The 20,096-nt window shown below is 46.2% G+C and overlaps 2 protein-coding genes across 3 annotated transcripts; both read right to left on the bottom strand.

The window, feature by feature from the left end:
• Positions 1 to 9,060: 9,060 nt before the first annotated feature.
• MIEF1 (mitochondrial elongation factor 1) lies at positions 9,061 to 19,169 on the bottom strand. Of its 2 annotated transcripts, XR_014589769.1 has the most exons (6): positions 19,056 to 19,169; positions 17,641 to 17,789; positions 17,343 to 17,523; positions 15,067 to 15,329; positions 9,620 to 13,981; positions 9,061 to 9,527 (listed from the first exon to the last, which is right to left on the bottom strand). XR_014589769.1 is itself a non-coding variant. In XM_083858715.1 (5 exons), exons 2-5 carry the CDS (start codon positions 17,782 to 17,784, stop codon positions 13,175 to 13,177), a joined length of 1,395 nt encoding a protein of 464 aa, XP_083714841.1. In that variant the 5' UTR covers positions 17,785 to 17,789; positions 19,056 to 19,169; the 3' UTR covers positions 9,061 to 13,174. The 2 variants fall into 2 exon arrangements, 1 of the variants encoding a protein (XP_083714841.1); XM_083858715.1 differs by having other exon boundaries at positions 9,061 to 13,981.
• A 67-nt stretch (positions 19,170 to 19,236) lies between these two features.
• On the bottom strand, positions 19,237 to 19,450 carry MIURF (mitochondrial elongation factor 1 upstream open reading frame; the record flags this gene model as incomplete). The annotated part of the gene is made up of 1 exon (XM_083858716.1): positions 19,237 to 19,450. The coding sequence occupies exon 1, from the start codon at positions 19,447 to 19,449 to the stop codon at positions 19,237 to 19,239; it is 213 nt and encodes a 70-aa protein (XP_083714842.1). The 5' UTR covers position 19,450.
• Positions 19,451 to 20,096: the final 646 nt, after the last annotated feature.

The raw sequence follows: 20,096 nt of genomic DNA, 5'->3' as shown, positions 1-20,096 counted from the left end.
AGAAAGAAGGAGAAAGAACAGTGGGGCGGGGAAGGGACGGGAAGGGACGGGAAGGGAAGGGAAATGGCGTCCAGATGGGGTGGGTGAAATAAGCATGATGCTGTGACCCGGTTAGAGAAATAGTGCTCGCCCACGGCAGCCCTGCGTTTCCGCTGACATGCCCTTTTCGAAGCAGTGTGTGCTCCCCACTTTGATTTCCAGCAGCCCCTTTTGTTCCCTACAGAAAGCCCCACTGAGGTCGGGCGGGAATAGGCGGCGGCCCAGGCTGAGGCGCTGGCATGGCGCCCCTGAGGCGGCGGCAGCCCGCCATGGTTTCCTGCTTCCTTAGATAACGCGCTGCCTTCCCTCCCGGCCTCCCCCACACATGGAGTGCGTTGATTACGGGCTCTCCAGGACTGTGTGTTTGTGTGCGTGTCGGAGGGCGTCTGCCTGGAGTCTGCCGGCCTCACAGCGGCTATGGGGCCTGGGGCCGCACCGACGCTGAGGGGCTGCTGAGGAGCCCGGCTGCAGAGCTGCTCCGCCGGGCAGCCGAGAGTATCGGTCTAACTAGTGCCTTCAACCCGTGCAAGGGCTGAAAATGAACTCGGTCATTCCACAGCTGAGGAATGAGAATGTCCTCTCCTGCCATGCAGTTTCATGCTGATGCAGTTGCTTCTCTGTTCTCTATGCAGACAGCACTCGACTGGTGTGAGCATTAATGGATCACCTATAGAGCCTCTCGGCTACAAAGGGCAGTGGCACTTTGAATAGCTTTCAAAGTGCGGTTTCGCTTTTTATCTGATCCAAATCAACTTGCTTCTAGGAAAGAAGTCAGACATCTTTCCCCACCCTGTTCCTGCTAAACAGTTCCACCAGCTGGCCTGGCCCCACTGAGACAGCTCACAGCAGGAAACTCACAGGGGTCAACAGTTTTCCACTGGCTTCAGTTCCTTCATCATCCTTTCAGTCGGGTCACACAAGCACTGGACAGCTCCGATGAGCGGGGAGTTTCAATACTGTGTCATTCCTGCGTCAGAGTTACCCAGCTTCAAAAGGTTGATTTTCCACTTTGCCAGCTTCATAACACCATCAGCTCTGAGAGCTGTGGTGGGACCTTGCTTGTCCAAACATCATCATCCTGCAGCTCAATTTGCTCTCAGCTACTTCTGCAAAAGGCCCTTCTATTTTCCAGTTAAGGCCTCAGTAGTATTTGTGTAAAGCCATAGCCTTCACCTTGTTTGCTCATGTCTAACTGCCTAGAATGTCTTAAACAACTTGGCTGATGATTTGCAAGGATGGAGTGTGATCCAGTTTCTACTTTTAGCAGTCTGGTCTTAGCACTGTAGCTACAAAGCACAGTATGGTCACTCCACATCTGTAATGTGCACACTGGCTGCTGAATTTAAAAGGGCAATTTTCCCTACATGTTGGTTTGTTGCCATTTTATTTTGGTTGGTCTGTTTTGGTTCTTTCTTTCTTTCTTTGCAAGCACAAAATTTGAAATGACTCGTTGAAATAGAGGAGCCAGAGAAAAATGTCCTCCAATGCCCAAAACCACCACTGTAGCAGTTGAGCAGTCTGAGATTACTGTTCTGATAAATACACTACGCAAGAGGCAAATCTTGCTTCAAAGGAAAAGTGAGAGGCTGTGGCAGCTTTTAAAGAAACTGAGTGGGTGATTGGCTGTGTGGATGGGTGGACAGCACTTCCAAGTCCTCACTGGCTAAGGGAGAGCTCTCACATCCACTGCTGTTCCTGCCTTTCCCTCCTTTAAGTGAAAAAGGTGATTGTATGACCATAATAGCAGCTAAACAAACAGAAATGCACGCAATATATATACACCCAATCCTTCATAGTGAAAAGATAATTATAGATTTCTCTGAAAGGACTTTGGGAATGCGTGCACAAGAATCACGTAAGCAAAAATAAAGTATGCAATGAGGAACTTAACCCAGATCTGCCTGTTTCCTAGCTGCCTGCTTTCCCTTTTGTGTGTGAACTGAGGTGGAAATTTGTCTGTATTATGAATTCCAGACATATTTTCTGTAACAATCTTCAACCTAGAAAGTGAAATCAAGTAACTAGAAGCCAGCCATTTAGAGAAAAGCATATTTTTCCCTGTTTGCTGCAGGACTGCAGAATAACTGTTGTTGAATAATTTCATGACCTCCAACCCCAATTCCTTCATAAATTATCTTTCTTCTTTTGCAGTTATTATGTCAGAGATATCTTTACTCTGGCTAGATTTTTTAACCAAGGTAGAAGACACTTTTAAAGCAAAAATAACATTTTTTGGGAATTTCTGTACAAGAGAAATTATAAGTATTTTCTAACCACAGGACTACTAGCTACTCTTTACTATCTCAAAAGTGTTTAAAAAATAATTTCTTTCCCATATTATGTAATACATTTGTGGCTTAGAGACTGAGCCACTCTGAAGAAAACACAATTTCCAGCACAAAAATGTGGCTTCTGAGGGAACACCAATTTGTGTGCATGGTGAGTGAGGTCCTGATGTCATGTTAACAGCTTTATCACCGTGGATGTTATTTTCCTATCCTGGGCACTCCAGCAAAGGGAGTGGATAAGTAAGATCCATCCTGACACAGAAACGAGGAGCCAGCTGCAGGAGAAAGGAGCTCTTCTTCCAGAGCTTGCTGCAGGAGAGAGGCCAAGGGCCTGGCTGGGAAGCAATGAAGTGCCTTGATAAATCCAGCACTGCAGAGAGCCAGCTCCAGCCAAACAGAATCACCAGGAGGTAGAAAACTGATACTCCTCCATTCACCTTCCTCCTTCCTTAAGATGAAAGGTCAATATATGGGCTCTAATAATCTCTTTGGTTTTCTTTTTTCTTTTCTTTTTCTCCCTCTCCTCTCCTCTCCTCTCCTCTCCTCTCCTCTCCTCTCCTCTCCTCTCCTCTCCTCTCCTCTCCTCTCCTCTCCTCTCCTCTCCTCTTTTTTTCTTTTCAAAGAAAACATTGCAAAGAAAAAGAGATTTTCTTCTTCCACCAGCAAGAATACAGGAGACAAACATGCTGAATGCTGTTAGTAAGCACACCAAAGACTAGAGGACGTAAATGTTTCCATAGTAACATCCGCTCACACAGTCTAGACCGGCTTCATAGGATGCACTCAGGGACTGTCAGTGGCAGGGAAGCTCGTTGGCTTCTGTAGCAGGGGAGCAAGGGTGATGGGAGGAGTGGGTATCGCTGGGCCCAGGAGAGGAACCAGCAAAAGTAACAGAGACTGAGATGTCTGCTCTTCTCCAGAGTGCTGGGAAAGCCAGAGCCACAGGGAAGGTGGGCTGACACTGCATCGGGAAAGTGCATGATGGCCATGGTGGCACTGGATAGGCAGCTTTGGGCCCTCACAAGCCTCAGTGCCCCAGAGAAGGAGCAGATAGGCTTTCTGCTGGCCCTGGGCTTTGCTGGGGTGGCTGGGGAGGAGGGGGCACCCTCTGCTTTGGAGAAGGGTGAGTGTGAGCGCAAGCCTCAAGAGGATTCTTGTGAGGGATAACTTGAGTCCTTCAGGAAGCCTTACCTCACCCTTCAATGAACAAAGCATTTCCAGAGACTAGCAGGAATTTCTCCTGGGACAAGGTGCTGAGAAAAACACAAGGGAGGAATGAGGCAAAGCAGAGACACATTTTGAGGGAGAATTACCTAAAACCTCTATGTCACAGACTAATTCACAGTGCTTGCTTGCTTCTTCCCTCACGTGGTACAAACAGATATCTGAAAGATCTTTTCTGCCAGATTCTGATTGTAAGCTCTTTAGGGATTGCTTTATAGATGTTCCATTTTAAAACTAGATCAAAAAGTAAAACTACATAATTAAGGATGAGACTGGAAGGTATTAACATCCATCTTTTATTACATACAAAATAAGTTATCCATATGCTCTGCCTCATTTGTTTTCGACTAGTACACTGAATGGAATCTCTAATAGATCATTCACTACTTACTCATCCCCTCACTGTCTCCTGTTTCCATCCTGCTATGTAAATATCCCTGACATTAGAAATGAGACTAATAAAAAAGAGGATTAAATCTGCAATTTGCATTTGCAACTTACAGTTCAATTATTTCACACAGTTATGGAAACAACCCTGGTTGTCCACCTGCATTTTTCTTTACTGAACAAACTTGGGCATGCTCAGCACATGCTGATAGCTCACAAAATACCTTTCTCCAGAGGCTTAGTTACTCAGAATCAGCAAGGCTGTGGCCAGCTGCCACAAGTAAAAACATTGTCCAAATCTGGTAAGAGGGAGGTGAGTTGTAACTTGCCCAAGCATGAGTTTCCTAAGCAAAGCTACAACTGGCTGAAAATTATGTTTAGCAAAAAATATGCATGAAGGAGAGAGAGGACAGGGTGCTGACTTTTGTTCAGACCATTGGGGGATATTTTTAGTTGTCTCATTGTCCAGCCTTGTTTTATTATGATTAAAGGATTTGGGGGTCAGGAATAATCCTTCATGTACATTAACAAATGTGGGCTCACTTTAGCACACAACAAAAACCTTCCAATTATCCAAGCAATAAAAGAACAGGGAACACTTTCCCTGTCAACTATTGTTCTTCATGGGCCTATAGTTGATGTGACTCCCCTGTAGACACTGTGCTCAGTGTGTATCAAAATATATGTACCTGTAGGTTACTAGCATCTGCTGGAGTCACATGTGCCAGGTGTCTTGTGCCCTTCTGTGCAAAAGGGTGAAGAGGAGAGTAACAATGTACATTGCTTATTTTCTTGCAATATGAAGTTAGCAAGAGCTGAGGCCTGACAAGTAGGTATGGATTATGAGACTGCAGCATCTCAGCCCAGATGCCAGTGAGTGAGTTAACTTCAGTGGAGCTCTATTCCAGTGTCTCAGTGCCCCTTAGACTGGTCAGCGTGAGGGCCCCTTGCTGTACCAGCCCAGCAGCAGTTATACTGCACTCCTGAACCTGGCACCCAAACCAGCAGCTTTGGCTGAAGCAGGTGGAAAGGTTATTTTAGTTTATTTCAGCCTGTCTGTTCAGTGAGGGGGGAGCACACAGTGAAAGGATAATACCAGGCTGTGCTCTGTGTGCTCCTTTGGGGGATTTGTTTTTCACTTTGTGTCATGTCAGTGTTTTGATGAGGCCAGAAAGAGAGACTCTGCACAGGTGTACTCTATGAGTGAAATAAATCAGAGTTCTACAGATCTTTTGGGTGTGTTGTGAGATCTCTGACTCTGATGCAGGCAGCTTCAGCAAGAACACTGACACAACAAGTAGTTCAGATGAAGCTCTGAAACTCATTTGAGGACAAGTTGCTCTTGAGGCTGCAACTGCCCAGATCCCTGGAGAGGAACGCTGCAGCCATTATTCAGTAATAATTTTCCACTCTCCATAGGCAGCAGCTGCTCAGTGATTTACCAGCAGACTTTGTACTGTTTTAATATATACTTGTTTACAAAGGAGGAGAGAAAAAATCCTGGCAGATGTTGACACAATTGTGACACCATTGAGTTTATAGTTTTTTTCCTGAAAGAATGTCATTTTCCCTCCTAAGGTCTCTGTGTTAGGGGATTTGGCAAATTATGTCAGAAAGATTCTTTCAGAAGACTTTGCCTGTTCTGCTCCCTGCACTTGTACATGGACTGATAGGTGGCTTCAGTAGAGCCTCCTCACATGTGTTACAGGTGGACTGGCCATAGACAGGCTGGATAATTACTCCCCAAAGAAGATTTTGCAGCCAAAGTACCATATTGAGTAGATGCTGTGGCTTCTCAACCCACCTGCCCTCTTACTGTCATTGCTGTGGTGCCTGGTGAGAGAGGTTTGCAGTTCTCTTAATGGGAGGAGGTTTCTGTGCTTGACTGCTGAGAGAACTGGTTTAAGACTAAACCCAGGTCTGTCAGGAGCCAGCCACAGCAGCCCAGCTCTTTGCAGGGGGTACAGCTGGCCTGCTCTTCTGCCACTCAGAGGGTGAGACTGTTGAGGCTGTGTCCTGGCTTCAAAAGGAGACATCTCTGGGTTTGAGGTGATGCTGGTGCTATTCAGGAGGGTAACATTTGAGCCATTCACCTCAGCCATGCAGTCTTAGTAAGACACATTTGGATGCTGAACACTTATCAGAAATACAGGTCTCCAGGGCAAGGTCACAAAAAAGGGCAAGTCTGTCCCAGGGCACAAAGCTTGGGAGTCACTAGTCTGCCTGGTGACATCAAAAATCCTCCTTGGCAGTGCAAAAGTGATGGACTCAAGAAGCATTATTCTTCATTTATAATTTTGTTTTACATAGGAAAAAAAAAAAAAAAAAAAAAAAAAAGAGGTGGGGAGAGGAGAAAGGTTTCTAGCCCAAAACACCAAAACATAAGCTCTTTGCTCCTTGTTGAAGACAAGGCACCAGACTAGATGCTTTCTACTGTTTCACAATCACAGGCAGTGATTTGGAAAAGAGAAAGTTTGTGCCTTGGTCACATCATTGCCTCAGCAGAAACCAGCCTCCCTATGAGTGCCAGGGAGCTGGGCCCCTGCCAGCATGCTCTCTGACAAGCACAGTGGGAGCAGCAACTCTGCAGCCTCTAGGACTGCTGTGCCTTGTACTACCTTGGCTCCAGTGCACCTCAAGGCCTCTGACAGCGCTTTGCTGCTGCTGCGAACAAGCAGCAGCTACATATGATTCACATCTTATTATCCATATAAGAGGTGGTACTTACTGTCTGCAAGGTCCCCTGTTCTAAATAAATTCAAGAATCTGAAGGCAAAAATGTCATTCTGCCATACAGCTTCCAGAAACAATTATTTCTTGCCCTTCAAGGGAGGTAAGGAGCCCACCAGGGCCCTATGAGTTTTGAAGTAATGCCCATTGTGGGAGAGGTAAAGAGCCAACACAGTCCATCATTTGCCATCTGTGCCCTCGTATCTGTTGTTTCTGGGGCCTGTCATTTGCAATGCTGTGCAGACTGAGACAAGAGGGTTGTACAGGACCAGGATCATTGTAGTGCGATGTCTTATGGGACAGCCTCACCCCTGTGCTTCTGAACAGTGACAATTCCACCACAGAGAGAGGAAGGGGAAGGGTGGAATTGCACTGAAGCCAGGGAATTGTTGCCTGACAAAAGAAAATCCTAAACAAAACAAGTAACACAAGTGAGCAACTTTTGCCCATTATTTGTATTGAGAAGGTTTCTCATGAAGAATGTGGTTAGTATTTATATATATATACTTCCCCTGAGAACCTTAGCACTGAGTGTTAATAGACAGATCAAAGAGCTACTTAGCCACAGGAGCCAGGGAAATTGAACCAGGGCAGCAAAATAAAAATCAATCCAACTTTTAGTGTGTTTAATGTGATTTTGTTCAGAACTGACTTCTGCATGAGTACTTATGAAAGCTTAAGATCATGAGAAGTTTGAGTTCCTTGAACCAAACTCAGTGTCCCACTCTCTTTGCTTTTTGTAAAATGACAAGAACGTTTCCTATCTACAGAATGATTTCTGATTATCCTTGCCTTACCCATTGGTCTTACCACCCTCTTTTGGCTTATTGTTTGCAAGATTATTCCACAGGATCACATACTATAAAGAAAGGAATAATAGCCTGCTCACCCGCATATTTCTGGGTCCTTGACTTGTGAGTAATGCTGTCCTTCCAAAGTATGCTAGTAAAAATTTCATCCTTGATTGTGTAAGGAACACATTTGTTAAATGAAAGCTATTTGAATAAGGTGTTGAATCTTAAAAAAAAAAAAAAAAAAAGGAAAAAAAAAAAAGGAGAGAGAAAAGAAAAGCGTAAAAGGGAGGGGGAGGATATTTCTTGAATCCCTCAGATCGTAAACGCAGGTAGTAACTCAGCCTGGACAAGGATAAAGAAGATAAAATGCAGATATCTCAAACAGTGCCCTGATTGTCTGGACCACAGCAGTTCTCCCAGGGCTGGAAGCCAATACTGGGTTTCACTGGTAGGAGGTAGCATCTCCCATTTCTTGCTTGCTGCATCTGTGGGCAAAGCCCCACATCTCAAGATACAGTCCCAGATTCAGTGAGCCATGCTGGAGCCTTTGAATAGTGCAGGTATGAGCACTTCTGGAAGAGAAATTCTTCCTTTGGAACAGGCTCCTCTTTTTCTCTGTGAAACTAAAATTTAGAAGAGGCTTTTTTTTTTTTTTAAGTTTTATTTTTTCCCCTATGAGACTAAATTTTAAAAGCAGCAGCTGTCTGCAGCTTTTCTAAAGTTAAGAATATTAAAATAAATCTTAAAACCATGGATGCAACTAGGTATTTGGGAACAAAAAAAAAAGAAACATTAATGCAGTTCAGCAGTTTTGCATGATAATCTCAAATTTGGGGTTCAGTCATCTTTTCTTCCCTAGTTTAAGATTAGATACAAAATAGGCTACAATTTATGTATTTATTTTTAAAATTAAGAGATGCAAAAATAAATAAGTAAAATGTAAACTCATCTACATTAGTATCTAGGACAGGACTGTGATTATAGAACAAAGTGGGCAAAATATTTTGCTTTTTCCAAAATTCACTTTCCTCCTAAGCTGTTTGTTCCTTATGCTAAGAACAAAGAGATTCTAAGTCTTTGCAGCCTGGAGAACTACTTCTGCTCTTCTTTGTGGCACCTTTTCCATACTTGCAATAATTATCATCACTCCCCTCAATTATTTCTTCTTTACATTAAACAGACACTTATCTTTTGATCTTTCCTCCCTCTTCAAGCCAGGACAAACGTGCAAACTGCTGCATATATCAACCATGTATTACAGGCTCTAGGCATTCCAGGGGCTTTAACTTGAGGGGGTAAAACCTGTCACAGATTTCACAAAGCAGCTTATTTTAGCAGCTCCTGTAACACTCTGTATGGCATGAAATGTGCTTGATCTCATCTGATCTGTTTCTACCATAGGACAGATTAAAGGAAAAAAACCAAAGCAATGCAGGCAAGGGATGTTAGAAAAAAAGAAAAAAAATAAGAGATGTAGACTCCCTTTGTATCATAAAATACCCTCCAAAATAGTTAATTACAGAGTCCTCATTAAGACAAGTCTTACAGGACAATGTTGCCACCATAGCATGTCTTCCAAGAATTAAGCCTGAGACCCATGAAAAGCAGCACAGCTTCACACTTTATTTGACATCCAACATTTCCACTCCACTTTCCCAAGCAGGCACATAAAACTTGGTCTTACTGTAAAGAACTTCAACACACCAGACATGGGCTCCTGGCAAAGCAGCTTCCTTGCTGCCTCAAGGCTGATGCCTGGATAAGAGAGGACTGCATTTGGGGAGAGGCCTGGCACATAAAAACAAGGTGTAACTGAACAAGGGTGGGGGAGCCCACACAGGAAACTTTAATATTCCAGAGGCACAGAAGCCTCTGAAGTCTGGGAAGCCACATGAAAAGCAGGTGCCTGTCCAGGCATGCGGACTATGGGAGAGAGGATGAGAGGCTCAGCACCACAATTACGCATCACCTTGTGACTGGTGTGAAAGCTGCCAGGAGCCAGGATGCTGCTGCGCAGAGCTGATTGCTCCCTTGAGACAAGCTGCAAAGTGCTGAGTGCCTAGAGCTGCAAAGGGAAAGCAAGTGAATCACCAAGGGGAAAGTCAGTCCCCAAGTACTGATGTGGTGCAGAACTGTATCAGCATTAAGGTGACTCACAGAGATGAAAGCAGAGAGATGTTCCTTTGTTTATAAACATGCCAGAGACAACCAGGTTACTGTGGGAAGTAATTTTATTTCAGAATTCCACACACTCGTCACAGATCATGCACTTGGACTTTCCCCTTTGCAAATCCACAGCCTCCAGGCCTGGGAGAGATGAGGCATCATCTTTTCACTTCTCACTTCGTGCCCACATGCTAAGAATGAGGGCCCTGATGGCAGCTTGCCAGGGGGGGCAGAAAGCAGCCTCTTGTTTCCATAATTGCTTTTAAACACAGGAAAAGAAATTCATCTCACTTGAAAGATTAGCAGTGGAGCTCAGCAGCAGTGAAACCCACAGCTGAGCAAGTTGGTCCTCACCCTGTGGTTACAGGGAATAAGACAACAATCTCACGGGAAGCTTGTGTGAGCTAAGCTACAGCAGAACACATGGGGACATTCTTGGAGCTGAGGCAGCCACCACCCCAGTGCATGTCCTGGGCCTCTTACAATCAATCTGTCTCTGAGCTGCTCTGCCAGGAAGGTGGCCAGGAGCTGCCCTTTTCACATTCAGCTTTAGGTTCTCCTGCTCTGTGCTACAGATTTGACCAGGAAGTAACCTATCTGTAGGTAAGATGGCCCTCCAGGCTGTACATCAGCACATGTACTGCATTTAATACTGAAAGGTGCAAGTTAGAAAGACTACCACATTCTGTTTGACCCACAGGCTGGGTGCAGCATTACTGGAAGTTTCTTGCATACATACTCTACACCTTCTTCCCTGCTTCTATTGCCCCTTATACCTGACCCTGCTCTTAAAATATTCCTAGCTGCAGTGTCCCTGTGACCCATCACATCTTTGGTCTTTGTGAAGACTGCCACTGCCAGGGCAGATACTGCCTACTGTGGTGGCTGCCTGTAGGAAGTGATCATTTGCCTCGTGAGAACATGCTCATGGCTAGCTCAGAGGAGGGCAAAACTGAAGGGAAGAAATGATGGAGATGATTGATAAAAGTGAGGTGGAGCAGAGTCTACAGAAAAGGCAAAAAGGCAGCTTCAGTCTTCATTTGATACACAAATTGAGCTCAATAGCAGCAAAAATGGCCATAAAATATTAATTCATTAGGTTGCCAGGAAGAAGTAAAAGCATACATGTAAAAAATTATATATATAGATAGGTATGTGACAACTGTTCTCAAGTCATATCTCACTTTTTTTTTTTTTTTTTTTTTTTTTTTTTTTTTTTTTTTTTTTTTTTTTTTTTTATCTAGAGTTTTAATCATTGCCAACCACATTGCTATTAAAATGTGAAGACCACAGTACTGGAGTCAGCACCAAGAGAGGGGTGACATCACACTGAAGAAATGAGCTTTGGGGGAACTTCTGACAACCCAGATATTTTAATATTTTTGTTGACCTTCAAGTAATTAAAAACAAGGGGAATTTCCCCCAATAGCCTATAGGCTCCAAGTCTCATCTGTCTGCTTTTAGGGTAGGAAGGCTGACATCAGAAAGGCAGTGTGGGGCAAGGGAAGGAAGAGGGGAAAAATCTGGGAACCAGAGTGAAGAGCAATCAACAGCTGACCAACACTGACTGCTGCAAAACTTACAAAACACAAAGTCATACAAATTCCCGTTAACCTTTGATAAACTATAGACTTTATATACACACACAGACTTCAAAGTACACATCTGGCAGTCTAGAAAATACCAGTACCCTAAGGATTAAATAATTTAAAATGCAATGTTGCGTTATCACTGTATACAGAATGCTGACACATTGGCTAAAATGGACGGATTGTCCAAGAAAGATGCTTCTCCCTCACCTCACCAGCACTGCCTCTGAAGAGAACCCAGGGTGAAAGACTTCCCTCCATGGTTCCACTCCTGAAATTCACCTTGAAACTTCTCTGTCAAAGATGGGGGAAGTCCTGAGAGGAAGGGATGAGAAAAGGAGAAAAGGATTCCTGCTCCCTCCAAACTCTGCTGCTGCAGTACTCCTCTCCATTGGCTAAGCAGGCTGAACAGCAAGGGCAAAAAACGCTGCTAAAGCAAGGAAAAGGCAAATATGTTTCTGAAACAATAGTTATGCTGATCTTTTGAGAAACACACAGAGCTCCAGACTTGGGGGGACACCTTCTCTCCCACTTTTTGAAGACAGCAGGTGGCTTAATGCAGAGTCTACAGCCTGAGAGCAGCCATAGACAGGAGTGGGCAGAACTGCTCTGCCAACAGGTCCAAACAGAGGGAATGGGAAGGTGTGCCCTCAACCAGCTTTCTAAGAGTATTTGTAAAATGGGAGAACTGGAAAGTCAGCACATGGGAATGAGGAAGTTGATGGACAGCCTCAGTTCTGGGGAGGAGACTAAAGCACACAGAGCAGATGGCAAAGGTAATAGATCCCTAAATGCCAGCTTTGTATATGTACCCTAATACCAGTGTATGGGATAGACCCTTGCTGATACACCAGTTCAATTCTATCACCTTCACAGCCTTTAGAGCTGGTGAGAATCTGGCTTGTGTGTGCTTTTTCCAAAGCCCTTTGAGGCATGCAGTCTTGTTACCACCTCCAGTAAACCAGAACAACCATAAGCTCTTAGGGAAAAGATGATTAAAAAAAAAAAATCCCCATTCCCCTGTGTGTCTCCCATCCCTTCCCTATAATCACCCTCACTATCTCTAGGCTGGAGACAACTAAAGAGCTGCCTTGTTCTCCACTCCTGAGGCCATTCCCAGCAGATCTGGCTAGGCAGGAACAGCAAGCTCTGCTCCTTCTGCCGCATCACACAGCCAGACTACAAAGGTTCCTTCATCCCCTGTGACACCTTCAACAAGAATTGCCCATAGAGGAGGTTGTGTTGCAGCAGACTGGACAAATTTTGGCCCTTAATCCCCAACTCAGCTTGCAAAGGATGAGAAGGCTCTGTGGGAGCAGGAGCTGTGGAAATTCACTAATTTCAAGCTCTACAGCCCTAAATATTGCCAGTGCAGTTCATTATCCACTCAAAAATACAAAAAAAACCCTATTGAAAATATCTCACTCAGTCTGCCCTGCATGACTGGGCCAAAAGGACATAAAAGAAAGGAAAGTGAGACAGTGTGGGACAGCAGAGAAAAAGAAACATGGGGTAAAGTCAGGCTGGAGAAAATTAAACAACCTCAGTGCAAGTCTGCTAAAATCATCACTGGATTTACCAGCCCAGTTCCACCTTCTTCAGACCAAAAGGAGTTTGCTGCAGTAAGTGTACTACAGAAGTGCATAGTTTGGTCTATTTTTTGGTAGACACTTAAACTCAGTGGAATTTATGTGAAGATTTCAGAGATGCAGTTTTAGCCTCTCTTCCCTAGCCAAAGGGAACCTGTTGGGGCAAAGACGGTGGAAATGGACCAGTAGCACCAAAAAATTCAGTGGGAGCACCAACTCCACAGCAGGAATTACTAATGAACTAAAAGGGGGGAGTGATGAAGAGAGAGACAGAGAAGGAGATAGGGAGAAGTGAAGGAGACATAATTCACAGTAATCAAAGTCTGCATTGGCTAAACCCTATCAACACTTCCCTAGGTAAGGCCCCATTACGTCTGCAGCAAGACTTCTGGCTCCGACAGAGAGCTGTAGAGGGTATAGCCCAACTCATCCACTTCTTCGGGGGTGAGCTCTGAAAACAGGTTCACCTTGGGGTTCAGGGCACTAGGAAGGACACCTGCCTCCAAGTAGCGGATCAGCCCCTTCAGTGCCTGCAAAAAGCGATCAGCCAGCATGTCCTGGGACCAGTTGGACTCTTCCTGGGAGAGGTGCAGGATGACATTGGTGAGCTGGCTGGCAGTGAGATGTCCCAGAGTTGGGTTTAACTTGCATACTGCTTTGAAGATCTTGAGGCACAAGCAGCGGCAGCCAGAATCGCCCTGGTCCAGGGCGCGGAGGCGAGCTGTTTCTGCTGGTCGCAGGCTCAGTCGCCACAGGTTGTCATTCTGGGCCAGTCGGTGAGGTTTGGCAACGAGGACGATGTCCCCCAGTGTCAGGGATGGTAGAAAGTCAATAAAAAGATGCCGATCTGCATCATACTGGACCTCCAGTGTCAAATCTGCTGGAGGAGCTGCTGGACGGATCACATAGTCCAAGAGACTCCCAATTGCTGGCCAGTTGATGGACCCAGCTACAACTTTCTCAAAGGTGTCCGCTACAGTTTTGGGGGAAAGGTAACCTCCCACTACACAGCGGTCCCAGTAGCTGCTCCCGCGAGGAAAGTACTCTGGGTTTTCTCGACGCACCAAGTAGAAGCCAGGAATGTTCATGATAGTGTCCTCCCCAGGGATACACGACCACAGGTTCTGCTCCAGCATGAGAGGTACAATAAGCTGGATGTGGTCAGCTGTCACTACCTTTCACAAGAGAGAAAAGTCAGTAAGAATAAGCTTTCTCTCTCCACATTCATTTTATTCACCACCGTTAGATAGCCTTCTGTCCAAAGGAACCTGGAATAAGGATTCAGCTGTCTCACTCTCCTCTCTGCATGCGATTCCCAGCCTCCCTTTATTAAAAGGCATTCTGAAGGACTATTTCCAACCATCAGTGGAATAATTCCAAGGTATAGCTGAAGCTAGTGCTTATGTGGTACGTACTATTTAGAGACCTGACATGGACTGCATATAGATGAATCATTCTGCCTCATATTGCTCTACATCTGCTCCTTGGTTGTGCCATGCAGCTGGCCTCGGGCACAGCAACACCACATGACAATTTAAACAGGAGACAGAATATTAAGTTTCTTGACAAGCTTCTGTTGCCTTGGTTTAATAATCCAACACTACAGCTAGGTACACTGCCCTCACCTGGTCTGTCACATTGTTTGGAAAAAGGTCATTAAAGATCCCTTTTCACCAATGTGATTAAGACCCCAGGTCTAAGTTTCACTGGACATTCCGTGCTCCATTCCAGAGCTCTGACTCAAACAAAGAAGTGTGCCTCTGAATCACTCACTATAGCCATGGGCATCTTGCCATCAGGGAGATATTGCAGCAGGGACTGCTGTCCAATCCAGGTCTGTCATGCATTTAAAAAAAAAAAAAAAAAAAAAAGGGTAGGAAAGACCTACATGAATAAACAGGAGTTCTGAAGGAGTATAATGTATTTGGATGGTTATAGAGGGATGGAGAGAAAACAAATGTCTACCAGAGAAACAAAAAGAAAAACACAGCTAAAAGGAGAGACAGAGAGGAAGCAAAGAAGGACTGAGATATTTTGAAGAAATAAACCAGCAAAAAGCAAAGGCTTTGTAGAAAATGACAGAGCAGCATGGCCATGCCTGTTCAAACAGCACTGTGGAAATAAATCAACGCCTAGCTCCACAGTGGGAAAGGCATCATCAGGGGCTGTGCTGAGCCAGCAGTGCCAACAGGGAAGCCTGAAACGCCCCTGCACGGTCAGCCTCCTGAGTTAGGAGCTGTGATGCGCCCCCAGGAATTACCTGCAGGTCATCGTAGAGGCTGCCGCTGAGGTACATGTCCCGCAGGGGCATGTCTGGCAGCTTGGCGCGCAGGAAGCTGCGAAGCTCCGCGCAGATATCCACAGCTGCCTGCTTGGCTCGAGCCTGCTCATCTGCTGGGATTGCCACTCGCCGTCGGTAGTATGCAAACAGCTTCTCCTGCAGGGACAGGCGAAGGCGGGACTTCTTCAGCTCCACCTGACTCTTCTTGGCAGATGGCTTGAGCTTTGTGGGTCGAAAATAGTCTGCAAGACAGAAGGAAAACTGTTGAGGTTGCAGCTGATTTTGCTGTGAAGTGTTCCACAGAACAGAATCTGCAGCACAGAACTGCGGTCTCCCAGGTCTCAAAAATGCCCTTGGCAGACATTTTGCAGGTTTTACGGAGGTACCACTCCAAAGCGGGGTGCTGAGGAACTTCAAAACATACTACCTAGAGCATCAAGACAAATGAAAACAAGTTACTAGATTTGAAATTTAGCCAGACTAATATTACGTACAAAGATGTAATTTTAATGGCTATGTGGACAGTATCTCAACTCAATTTCATAAAAAATTTAGTGCTGTTACCAGTTCAGAAACTTTCAGTGTGATGCCAGACCAGTGAATAAAACACTTTTGAACAACCATCATGATCTCTTCAAGTTTTAACATTGAAACAGATTATTACAAATTAACAGTGAAATCCAGTGCTGACTAGCATATGAGATCAGAGAACACTGTGCCACCTGGAAATGAAATAGTTGTTGGGAGTCTGATCAGAAGAATTATTGGGATGATGAGCTGACAGATCTTGGGGCCATCCCAGCTCAGGCCATCATAGCTCCAGTGATACCCCTCTGAAACTTTCACTGGAAAAAGACCAGAGAGCCCACCCAGAGGCACAATGCAACAATACAAGGTTTACACTGCCACCTGCATTACTAAACAATGCACAGATTCTGACTCGCACAGATTCTCTGAGCCCCTTTTTTTCTGACTGCTTTCCCAAAGAAATAATTCAATGCTTCCCATCAGTTTCAGATGTCTCTTAACATGGATGAAGAGTTTTAGAAGTTAACAATGAGAATTAAAGGGGAATTACAGATCTAAGAGAACTTTGGAAGGGCTGTGATACCTAAGGGGTGCAGGAGAAATTGTCAAGTCAGTGGCCCCATTAAAGAAATTGGCTGTTGCAGATTTGTTTGGTGATGGGCATTCGGCCACACAACATGTGAGGAATGGCTGACCAAGCTGTACACAAACCCATCTAGCCCAGCCTCAGCAGCTGCTGTCTTTTGTTCCACTAGATTCTTCTGGACAGATCTGAGCTTTTTTGTGTGAAGGAAATAATGCACAAAACCATAGGGAACTAGATGTCATTGCCTATTTATGAAAAAATTCTTTTTCCACACTGAGTTTTAGTGTACTTCCAACTGAAGAATTTAAGACACCATCATCAATGTTTTTATTACTCAGTCCATGTGCTTGAGGACTCTAATCAAATGATCTAGACCCTATTTAACACAACTGTCTAGTTTTTAATGTTTCCTCAGCATAAAACCTATGGCATCCCAAAGATAACTTCCTTTAAAATAATCTAGAAATCAAGTTAATAGTTTGATTCTAATTTTTAGTTTAAATCTCCAAGTGTAAATGAGTGACCAAGGATAGAAAATAAAACCACTGAGAACAAAGAACCAACCACATGTTAACAAAACATGGTTGGATTCTAAATTACTGATTATCCCATCCAGAAAGAAAACTACAGGACACTTTCTATAGACTATTGAAGACAAACGCAGTGATAAGCAGCACTATCCAGGGAAACATCAATCCAGAAATTATTCGGAAAATGGAAACAATAATGCAGGAAATACTGCTATAAATTGCTAGTACATCCACAACTCAAATACTCCCCCCTTAAAAAGATGCAAGCAAACTGGAATGACCCAAAGAAAGGCAACAGAGTGCTTGAAACGAATGGAATAGCTTTCTACCAGGAAAGATTAGATATTCAGATCGAAAGAGAAAAAATGGGGGAGAATAAAGCTTAACACCATGAAGTCATGAGAGGAATGAAGAGTGCAAATAGATGACCATTACTGACTAGTTTCCAGTGTCAGTTCTGATTCTTAAAGTTACCAGTGGACCTACTTAAAAGAAAAACATAAAAATCCCGGGCCAGAAAGGATACTTCCTTCCTTGCATTCTTTTAAACAAACACAGGGTTTATAGGCCTGGATGGCTCTGTGATGCAGGAGGATGGCCATGCCTCTTACCTGTGTCTGCAGCTGAAGGATCAGTGGGGAGGGTCTGCAGGGAGCGGCTGAGGCTGGTCTTCATGTCCTGGGCCAGCAGGCGTGAGGAGGAGCCCAGCCAGTTTGGCTCTTCCCAGCTTCTCTTTCCTGACTGGCTCAAGCGAGTGGGGCTGCTGGGAGCACTGATTGCCCGGTCGTACATCTAAACCAAGAAAAGTCTAAGTCACCGAGGGCCCAGTGCTTGCATTTTACCCAGGCCACTGGCAGCACCCTGGCTGTCTTGGCTACCCTTCCCTGCTCCCGGAGCCATGGCACTCACCCGCTTGACGGCCAGCGTGGCGATGCCCAGCATGGCAGCGCCGCCCACGCCCAGCACCAGCCGCGCGTTGGCCAGCACAAAGTCAATGGCGGTGCCAATGCCGTTGTCATCCTTCTTGCCTTTACGCGGCCCAGCACCTGCCATCTTACCTGCAAGAGTGGGAATGTTACGCACACGGGCCAAAATGCACAGCCCTGATGGTTCACTCCCTTCTCCCACACCTCACACCCGCTACTCCCGGGTTCTGCCACAAGAAGGGACCACACAACCCCGCACCTTTCCCTAATTATGTTTCCTCAAAGAGCTGCTTGTTCCCAGCAGTGCCAGGACAGTACTGACCAAGCAACGTTCAACACCTGAGGGAACACATCCAAATTTGATGTGAGGTTTCTAATAATTGAATAGATTTAATGAAATAAAGTAGAATTTACTTCTGCATTATTTTGTAATAAAATCCTGCATATTAAGCAAAACTTTATGACTATTCAGGTATTTTTCTTATAATTCATGCTTCTCAACCAAAGCAGAGCCAATTTATTTTCTAATTTCTAATGTAACAAGTGTGATTTTGTTCACAGACAAGGCAATATAGGGTTGGTCAACTGTCTGGAACAGAGGAGAATCTTCCTCAAGAACTGACAGCAGATTCAGAGCTTCCATTCACAGAATAATTTCTGAACGGTGTTCAATCCCAGACCCCTGTTTATTCCTGCCCTCAACACTGGGTGGTTTGACTCTCAGATGAATCATGTGAAAACATTGACATGAATTATTTTCTTACATGTGTACTTCTGCGTCCTCAAACTTCCATTTAACTTGACTTTGACATTTAAATTTAAAGAGTATCTTTGGACAACATGGCCTCAAGCTGTGCCAGGGAAGGCTCAGGCTGGACATCACCCCATCACAGACTGGGAGATTAGGCATTGGAATGGGCTGCCCAGTGAGGTCATGGAGTCACCATCCCCAGGGGTGTTTAACTTGGACGTGACACGCAGTGCCAGTTCTAGTTACAAGGTGGTCATTAGTCAAAGATAGGACTTAATAATCTCAGAGGCCTTTTCCAACCTAAATGATTCTGTGATCCTGCAAACCACACTTTACCATCACTGTACCTATAGGTGAATTCCCAGTGAACCTACATGAAAACACCAAGAAATTCCTGCACTATGACTTTAGGTCTGTTTTCTGAGTCAGTGTCCAAGGTTCTGAGCCTGCCTGCCTGCCTGCCTGATTGGGGTGGTTTAAAACTACCCTTTGTTTTTTCTGAAGTCAAGCCGGGGGGAACGTTCCTGCGCGGATGAAACAAGGATACGTTCCCTTGTCATCCCCAAGAAGAAAAAACCCCACACTTTTGCAAAGCTCATTGTAACAGCAGCACGAAGAACATGGCTATATCGTTGCACATGACCTACCTGCAACCTAATGCATTTGTGAAGAGAACAGGAGAGTCCTCCTGATGTGCCTGTGGAAGCACCTTCAGGACTTCTTCAAGAAAGTGGTGGGTAGTGACTGTTAATCATCTCTTCTGGTTGGCGAGGGAATTTTGGAAAGAAGAGGGAGGTAAGTAGGACCCGTGGGAGCTACAGGAAATGTCTATACCAGGCCTCCGAGCCTGCTCTGCAGGAAAGTCTGCCCCTTCTCCAGCTGCCTTTCCTTGTCCTCCAGCCGCTGCAGACCCTGGTTCCGGCGGAACTCGCGGCGGATAGAGGCGAGGTAGAAATCCCGGTCGGTGTAGCGCAGGCCGCGGCCGCGGCGCAGCAGAGCCCGGTACAGAGTCAGCACCGCCTCCCGGGACCACGGGGCCATGGGGGACAAGTGCGCGGCGCGGGCGGGCGACCTGCAGAGGAGTGACCGAGGCCGGGATCCGGGTCAGCTTCTCCCCTCCCGAGGGAGCCGCCAGCCGCCGCCTGCCGCTTCGCGGCGGGCCCCGCTCGGTGCCGGGGCGGCCCGTCCAACGGCGCGGGGTAACGGCCGGCCGGGCGGGGCGCGAGGCCGCTGCGGCCCCGCGGGAGCAGCGCGACCGCCCCGCTCTCACCGGCTGCGCGCGGGGCCGCTCCGGGAGCGCGCCCGGGGTCACCCGGTGGAGCCGCGCTTCCGCTTCCGGGCCGCGCCTCCGCGCCCGCCAATGGCAGCCCCGGAGCCGCGCGTGCCCCAGCGGCGGCGCCGGCGCCACCTGGCGGCCGGGAGGAGCGCTGCCCGCGCCCGCCACAGCCGGCGGCCCGGGATGCTCCCGGCGGGAAGGGCCCGCTGGGCTCCGTGTGCTCCGGGCGGCTCCGTGTGCTCCGGGCGGCTCCGTGTGCTGCAGCGCTGGGCCGCCAGCCCCCGGAGACAGCGTGTTTGCCGTGCGCCACGGTCACGGAATCATGGATTCTCTTAAGTTGGAGAAGACTTCTGAGGTCAGGGAGTCCAGCCTCTGACTGAACACCTTGTCAAACACATCATGGCACTGAGTG

The sequence above is a fragment of the Zosterops lateralis genome, assembly GCF_965231275.1.
Source record: "Zosterops lateralis genome assembly, chromosome: 4".
Lineage (NCBI taxonomy): Eukaryota > Metazoa > Chordata > Aves > Passeriformes > Zosteropidae > Zosterops > Zosterops lateralis.
This window is presented reverse-complemented; position numbering and strand designations above follow the sequence as displayed.